This window comes from Verticillium alfalfae, genomic scaffold, assembly GCF_000150825.1.
Source record: "Verticillium alfalfae VaMs.102 supercont1.8 genomic scaffold, whole genome shotgun sequence".
NCBI lineage: Eukaryota > Fungi > Ascomycota > Sordariomycetes > Glomerellales > Plectosphaerellaceae > Verticillium > Verticillium alfalfae.
The window spans coordinates 1,588,838-1,596,816 of record NW_003315031.1 but is presented as its reverse complement, the minus strand read 5'-3'; the positions used below and the strand labels follow the sequence as shown (position 1 = coordinate 1,596,816).

Below are 7,979 nucleotides of genomic sequence, written 5' to 3'. Positions count from 1 at the left end.
TCGAAAGACCGGACAATTTGGCGATTGCTGGAGACATAGTGGAGCAAGACCCTGGACGCAACGCAAGATGGTGGAAGGGGAGCAGACTGAAAGGAAGGGGTGGGGTGGGCAAGTCGTCTTTGAACAAGCCTTGGTCGAGCAGACGCATCCTGGCACGTACGTGGACCAGACAGTCGATTGTAGGGGGAGGGGGGCTGTCGCTGGACTGGCAAAAGATGAAACGAGCCTTACAATGCACAGGCAGTGGGAGGAGGTGGGAGCTGAAGGTAACGGGAGGGAACAGCTTCACGCAACTGGGGGAAGGGAGGGGAAGCTCCAGAGTGCTGCGACTGGCCTCTCGCATTCCGCTGGCAGCACATGAAGGGCCAAGGGCCGGCTCTGTGGCCAGCGTGCAGGTACATTCCAAGGCTTGGGAAAGAAACCCCGAAGCAAAAACTTGGTGTGTACCTGTCGTGGTGGAGGGGCTATATTCGAGCTGGGGAGGGTATAACAGAACCGTGGGAAGAGGCAGTTGCCCCACGCGATAGGGCGAGCAGGCTAGTGTCGAGATTGCCGAAGAAGGGACACCGGGGGGTCCAAAGAGAATATTGAGCGGCAAGAGAAGGCACATCCATCTTGCCTGTTCGTTGACAGGTCCTTGTCCGGGCTGAGCGTGGCGATTCGGGCGTTGCGCTCAGACGTGAGCTGCATCCGTGACCGGATCGATGGAAGCGCGAGCAGACACGGGGTATTGGGACCCTGGATGACACACAGAGCAGAGAATCAGGGGAAGGGGGGGGGGGGGTGTGGATGGGAAGCAGCTTCGAGCTTTTATCGCGGCGGCAACAAGACGACGTTTGGGTTGACGGTACGTCAGGCGGTAGGGAACGCATGTAACGCGACGTGGTAGAATGGAATTTGAAAGGGCAGAGGTCCCCGAGGCAAAGTGCTGCAGGATGTACCATGTATGCCAGCGATTCGGCAATGCAATGCAACGACAAGTGAGGACGAGTGATTGGGCGACTTGCGGGGAAGAAACGTGGGCTATAGTGGCGGGACGTTTTGACAGCCGTAGACCGGGTGCAGGTCGTGATACGTGTCCCCTCGTCAATCCTGATGTCTTTCGCAGAGATCGGGCCTTAGCTGACCAGATGATCAAGACAGATACCACGGATGTCACGCAGCTGGCCATCAAGAGGTCGATTGCGAGGCACCTCGACGCGATGCACCCTGACGCGGCAGCGGCAGCCGACGTCTTCAGGATTCGAAGCGTCGCGCGGTATCGTTGACAACCGACGTGAATCAATCACCGCGTTTCTTCAAGCGGCGTCAGAGACGAGGCAGAGACAGACAGATGGTCGGAAATTGGGGACCGGGATGCCAGGATGCGCATGACACATGGTCGAAATGGGTATGCGGCCTGGACCTGGCAATTAATTGCTACGTTATGCGACCCCTTGGCCCCAGGCTGGGGAGACTTCTAGAAGGTAGAAAGGGTCGTTCTAGCGTCTGATCGCCGTCCGCGACGGGCAACGGCTGACGCATTGGCATTGAGCTGGTCGGCGATTGCCGTTGCGAGGGGGGCAGGCGAGGCACGCGATGCCATCAGGGGCATGCGGTTGGACGACGAGGTTGAAATGGCCGAGAGTGAGACGGATGAGATGCAGTTGAGAGATTGCGAATCTTGGGAGAACGTGTGCCGCGCATCGTGTTCCTGCTCTGCTTTTGATGACGGACAGTGAGGCAATGTCTTTGCCGCTGCGAAGGTGCCTCCCCAGGCACCTGCCTGCTTTGTCTAGGTACGTTAGGTACGGTACAAGTAGGTGTGCAGAAGGCAGAAGGCAGAAGGCAGAAGGCAGACGCAGGAGTTCGATGTCGAGGTAGGCATCTGCTTAGAGGTGCTAGAGGTACCTGTGCAGGAGGAGATTGGAGGTGGCTTGCGCATGGTAACTTGGACTCGGCAACTGCTCATGGCATGAGGCGCACCTACCTCGAGGCACGCATATCCCCTCTCCTCCCAGAACTGTGCTCAGGTATCGCCTGAGAACCTATTCGGATACCATGTATGACTCTGACGGACGATACGGTACACCCCTCTCTCGTGACTGGTGAGGGTGAGGGAGGAGTCGTGGTATCTCCTGCCCCTTGTTGTGCCATGTGCCTGACAAGCAAGTGGGCCCGAAGAACCTGCCAACTGCTCCGTCTCGTTCACCTTTAGCCCCCGTCCAATGGCGAAGCTGGTGTTGCCAATAGTTTGGAGACCGTCCTGCGGCCCGAGGACCCAATGTCAGAGCTCACCAGCCGAACAGATCCGACCAGCGCGCGCCGTTGAGAGCACAGAGCAGCACAGAGCACAGCGCACCCAGCTGTCCCAGATCCCATCCGTCAGCCTTTGCGTACGCAGCGCGAACCCAGCGAGGCTTGAGTTTCCTTGCCTATTGTCTCAGAGCACCTGCATACTGCTCGCTCCATCCCATCTCACCAAGAAAAGGGCTGCACCTGGACCAGCTCTGGCCAGGGCCTTTGAGCTTGGAACTCCCTCTTGCGCTCGGTCCGCACCTTTGACAACAGGACCACTCCCGATTCGGCCATAAACGCCACAAGCTCGAGGATCACAAGCACGAGGACCACAAGCTCGAGGAGGCTCACTCCACCCACGCCAGGAAAACACGCAGTGTTCAGCGGCGAGGTTCCGAGACCGACGTCGTCCATTACCAGTAGCTAGACCACTCGTTGCTTGAAGGTCTCCCGTGGCCAACGAGTTCCCACATGTGTTCAAGAGCGGGCTTGCTTTCTGGAACCGGCATGGTGGACTAGGACGACCGGGGATCCGACAGATGTCCGCTAAGGCGTTTGTCAACCCCACTGGGGTCGAGTCCCCCCCACGCAGGCGGCTGTCTAGTTTCCCGCCTTGTAGCATTTGAACGACAAGCGAGGTCAGACACCATGATTCAGGACGCCGGCTACGAAGATCAACGGCCCTGTCGCCTGGTCACCTCAGGGACTGCTGACATCGTCCTCTTCTCGTCGCGCCCAAGGCTCTCGGCATGAGGGATGGTGGAAAGGGCACCTCGTGACCCTGGCGGAAACCAGTGTCTGTTCTGTCTGCTTCCAAGCCACTCTGTGCCGCCCCGCCTCTGCCCCTCGCCAGGGCTCTTCGGAGGCTTCCCACTATGGTGTTTGATCTCCCCAACCAACTTTGTGTGTGCAATGCGACACAAAACGAACACCTTCCAAGCAGCAGGTGGATCCTGTCATGCTTGGTCATGTATGAGTGAGGCACCGCCAACCTGTCCTGCCGCCGTCATCATGACGCCGCCCCCAAGTACCCTCCCATGACCAACCTCGTCGCTGCAATAGCTCGGCCTGAGCGAAGCTGTTCACAATCGGCGACCTCTGATGAGGCAGCCAATTCCGCGCTCCCCCACCCTCCAAAATTCAATTCAATAGTGTCTCGGACCCTTCAGGCTCTGAAGCCCTCCTGTCACCCAGCCCAAGCTGCATGCTCGATGCGGCGTTCGATAGCCCCGGACATCATCATTTCGGATCGTCTATGCGACAAGGTCAACGGTTATTTTAAGCTGCGCCTTGCGCGTACCTGCAGCTCTAGTCATCTCCACTATTTCCCAGAGAACAGGCTGAGCCGTCCATCAATTGTCCTCCCGCGGTGACATCCGTCCTGTCATCGACATGAGCCCATGTTCTTGATCCTTCTCCATTACTTGCATGGCGTGGCGCTCGCCAGGGGTTTCAGCTACGAGGCGCGTCTTTGTTGGCATCTCATGGCAGGCCCCTTCATAACATCAACAGCACGAAATGCAACACCCTTGCACCACGCACTGTTTCCTTGAGAGGCAAGAAAAAAAAAAGAAGGAGAAAAAAGAAGACGTAAATTCTCCGGCCGGCGGGAACGACACTTCCCCAGCCATACTTCCCCGTCGAAAATAGGGCACAGCTGCCGAGATCGGCTGCCGAGATGTGGCATCTGTAGCACGGGCCCAAGACGAAGACGTGGACGCATCAACGCATGAACGGCCCCAATTTTGATACGCCCCTGCGTTAAACACGGCGAGCTGAATCAGCACTTGCTAAGGCCAAAGGCTAAGAACAACCGCCTTTGTTTTCACCTCTGCATCCGTTTTAGATTGTACATCCATACCTCATCGCCGTTTCGCTGGAGCCTATGCCGCTTGGTGCCGATGCTGGCCATAGCTTGAGCAGCTCTATGCTACCCTGATCGTGTCACGAGAGACTGATAATGCCTGGTGCTGGCCGATATTGCAGGGGTTCAATACTCGGCACGTTTGTATCGAGATAGACTTCGATAGCTTGGCACATTTCAGGCAGACATCGTGCATCTGGGACAGAGTTTGTATATTCGGCACGCGCCATGATGAAAGGACAAAGGACACATAAGCTAGGCATGGGGGTCTCCTTCGTTCTGGGGTTGTGCAACAGATTCCGGCCCAAAGACAGACGTCACATCGGGTATCAAACCGCAACCAAAAAAAGAATTCGCCGACACCAAAGAACGCCGAGATCACCGTAACTCTACGAAGCAAAAAAAAAAAAAAAAAAAACCTAAACCTAGACGGCGAACGCATCGAATATAGCCGCGCGGGCTGGTATGCCCGGATTCTGACCCTGGCGCGCCTTCGATTTCTCGTAAGCCAGCCATTCGATCGGCCCTGTTACCTTACCCCCGTCTCGGCCTACCTACCCCCCCTGGGAAGGTTTAAGGCGATGGAGACTCCTCAGGAGATCACGGCGATCCTGCCGTGTCTTTCTCCCGAGGCCGTCTCTCCTTGATCTTCCGATCATGACAAATGTTTCTTTTCGGTCGAGCGAACCGAAGTTTGGGTTCCACACGGTACATACCCAGAGTTGATCATACATGTAGTCAAACCAAATGCATCATTCTTGGTAGTTACATTTGCCATTACTCGGACACGTACATCGCGGTCCGAGGTCCATCGCAAAACGCCAATCACCGCAAATCACCAGATTCCAAAGACAGCCCTCCTCTCTCCAGCGTATCTCCCTCTCTGACCGCCTCGCCTCAGCCTCGCCCGGCATCCCTAGGTGCCGGTGGGCACATCATACAAAGCCCGGAAAATCCCACGTTCGAGCCTACCGTGTTCCAGGCTCCGAGCCTCAACCGCATTCACAATTTTTCGATTCCACCACCCCTCCCTGTCTCCTTCGCCCTCCTCCTTCTGCATGTCTCTCTCTGCGTGTGATGTGCTTGGCTCTCGTTGCGTGCTTTACGCAAAGTTGTCCTGTCGGTCCACCCAGATGTCCTCCAGCTCGGCGAAGCTGTGGAAGTGGATGGGACGGTGCTGGTCGCTGTAGAACGGCAGCGGCGTGTCGAGCTTGACGTGCACGGGCTTCTTTTCCATGCCCGCAAAGGCGCTGCCCATGAAGCTGTAGTTCCACTTGCCCGTCTCCGGCACGAGGAAGAAGCCGCGGAAACGGGGACTGAGGAGCAGCTTGCGCTTAGTGCCCATGCTCGTTGTGAAGCCCTGCGGCTGGTCGCTTCCGAGGTCCTGGTTCTCGGCGCCCCACTTGTAGCCCTGCGGCGTGAGACCCCAGGCCGAGAGCGAGACCGAGCCGGGCGTGAAGGCGACAGCGACAGTGACGGTGTCGTTCTTGTCCCAGGTCGGAGTGCGTGTCGAGCAGTTTGGCGTGCTCGGTGACATCCATGGCCGACATGTACGGCAGCTCCGAGCCGGACATGGTGTGGATGACGCCGAGCGCTCCATGTTCTCGAGGTACTCGTGCTGCGGCGTGCTGGGGGAGCTGCACGTTGCGGAGACCGCCGATCTGGGGGATCATGACGATGCACTTGATCTCCTTGACTTGATCGTTGTCAGGAACAGATGTTCCGTAAAGATAACCGGCGACCTGAACGCGAAGATCGGCAATGGTGATGAACCGCTTGAGAATGTTGTTGGGCATGACGTAGGTAATATCGTCTGAGTCATTGTCCACGGAAGAGACGTAGATATTGTTCGACTTAGTACGTAGGTTGGACGTGGCAATCGCGCGAGTTCTCCATTCCGTCTTGGAGGCGAAAGTCTGCTGCTCGAACTGAGACGTCGTGGTCACGACGAGCTCCTCGCCGTGCACGTTCTGTGTCTTAGTCGTTACAGCGGTCAGTTGCTGCTGTTCCTGTTGCTGCTTCTCAATCTCCGCAGCCTGCTGCCTCTGCATCGAGGGCGCCGAGATCTCCATGCCGAGAATAATGTCGCGAACTTCGCTGCTGGGTCAGACTCGACACGTTGACATTGTTCTTCTTTCCGTAGTCATTCAGGATGAGATCGCGAAGCTGCACTTCGACCTTGACCAGTCTTCGTCCGACAGTGTGGGCCAATATGGTGGTCCTGTGTGATGACAGTCCTGTCGGGTCGAAGGATGAGCTTGGTCTGTCGGGATTGACGTGCAGAGCTCGAAGAATGAGAATCAGACGCGAGAATGCGGTGTATGAAGAAAGAGACTTGAGCCACTCGTCATAAAGGTTGAACAAAACCATCTGCGGCTCGGTAGCGCGGAGAATCATGTCACCCAGCTTCTCAACCTTCATCGCAGCCTGGAACGGAAGTTGCAGCTCGGAGGCGCGAATGGAGATGTTGGGGAAGTCGAGAAGATGAACCTCGAGAGGGTCAAGGAGACCCTTGCGGGTGACAATCAGCTGCTTCGGCTGTTCCTCCACGGGCAGGGAGCGGATCAGGGCTGCAACTTCTTCGGCAGTCTTCCACTTTGCGAGCTGACCGAGACGCTTCTGGCCTGCCCAGACACTTGTGTGAATGATTTTGAGGAAGAGCTGACCGGTGCGAGGGTTGAAGATAAAGATGGCTCCGTTGATCGGTTTTGTCGTCAGATTGCCTTCAAATGTCTTATGAATTGTAACACGGTAGACGTTGGTATCGTCAATGAACAGCTGGGTCTGGTTGCTGAAGAGTTCAGAGTAGTTCTGCGAATTTAGGAACTCCTGGGTGTTCTCCGAAGCGTAGAGCTGCAGACCCTTTCTAATACGCTCACGCAGAACATACAGGGCAGGGTTGGCCTTCATGACCTTGGCCATGGCCTGCTGAATAAGTACCTTGAGACCGGGGAAGTACATGCCATATGCGGAGTACAGGTTGTATGCGAGATCAATACCAATCATTAGGCCGGTGGCAGACGGGTAAATACTCGCGCTGTCGGTCGTGTAGTCGAGATACTTCGCACGTGTGTAACGTTCAATGTCATGTGAGTCGTAGTCGCCGTAGCGAAGTTGAACATCGACCCAGAACTTGTTTGTACTTGTCGGCTCAATGACGTCCTTGGTGTCAAACAGCATTGACGGCCTGGTAACATTCCACTTGTGGTTGGCGAAGAGAAGAATGTCGGCGCAAGAGCTGTTCATCTTGTACGATTTACGAGGATGAATCGTCTCTTTCTGAACCATGCTGATACCAAGGGACTCGAGCTCCTGGTCAAAGACTTGACACAAATCCATCACCACAGATTCGTGAATCTTTTGCCACAGATGGGCACGGAAGATCTGGATTAGCGAGATCTTGAGAGTAGGAATCTTGCCGTGCAAGAATATACCAGTCAGATCAAGCTGGACCTGGAAACCGACATACACGTTGGCGCGGTTGATCGTGGGTGACCACCAAAGAGTGAAGCGACGATTCGGGATCTGGTTCAAACCAGAGCGTTGCGCGTTCGTGAGCTTCTTGAACTTCATGGACTCTTCGAAACCACTGTTGTGGAGGACGAAGTAATCGTGCCGCAAGTAGAGCTGATCTTGATCGACTCTGAACCCTGCCCATTCCGTATTCTCAGCTTCCAGAGAGATTGACGTGACAGCGAAACTATGGGTCTGCGGGATGAAGCGTTCGCAGGTTTGCTTGCGCAGGAGTAAGCAGGGAATCTCAGTCAGGTTTCCAGAGATCTGAGCAAAGAGCTGAGGGAACTGAGCAGTGCGTTCCGAGTTCCACACTATGCGTGTG

At 55.9% G+C, this 7,979-nt stretch overlaps 3 protein-coding genes across 3 annotated transcripts; all 3 read right to left on the bottom strand.

The window, feature by feature from the left end:
• Nucleotides 1-2,273: 2,273 nt before the first annotated feature.
• Nucleotides 2,274-2,691, bottom strand: VDBG_06917 (predicted protein; the record flags this gene model as incomplete). Its single annotated transcript, XM_003003309.1, has 2 exons — nt 2,274-2,409; nt 2,462-2,691. 2 exons carry the CDS (start codon nt 2,689-2,691, stop codon nt 2,274-2,276), a joined length of 366 nt encoding a protein of 121 aa, XP_003003355.1.
• Nucleotides 2,692-5,243: 2,552 nt separating this feature from the next.
• Nucleotides 5,244-5,678, bottom strand: VDBG_06916 (conserved hypothetical protein; the record flags this gene model as incomplete). Its single annotated transcript, XM_003003308.1, has 1 exon — nt 5,244-5,678. The coding sequence occupies one exon, from the start codon at nt 5,676-5,678 to the stop codon at nt 5,244-5,246; it is 435 nt and encodes a 144-aa protein (XP_003003354.1).
• Nucleotides 5,679-6,163: 485 nt separating this feature from the next.
• Nucleotides 6,164-7,714, bottom strand: VDBG_06915 (pre-mRNA-processing-splicing factor 8; the record flags this gene model as incomplete). The annotated part of the gene is made up of 1 exon (XM_003003307.1): nt 6,164-7,714. The coding sequence occupies one exon, from the start codon at nt 7,712-7,714 to the stop codon at nt 6,164-6,166; it is 1,551 nt and encodes a 516-aa protein (XP_003003353.1).
• Between the last annotated feature and the right edge of the window lie 265 nt (nt 7,715-7,979).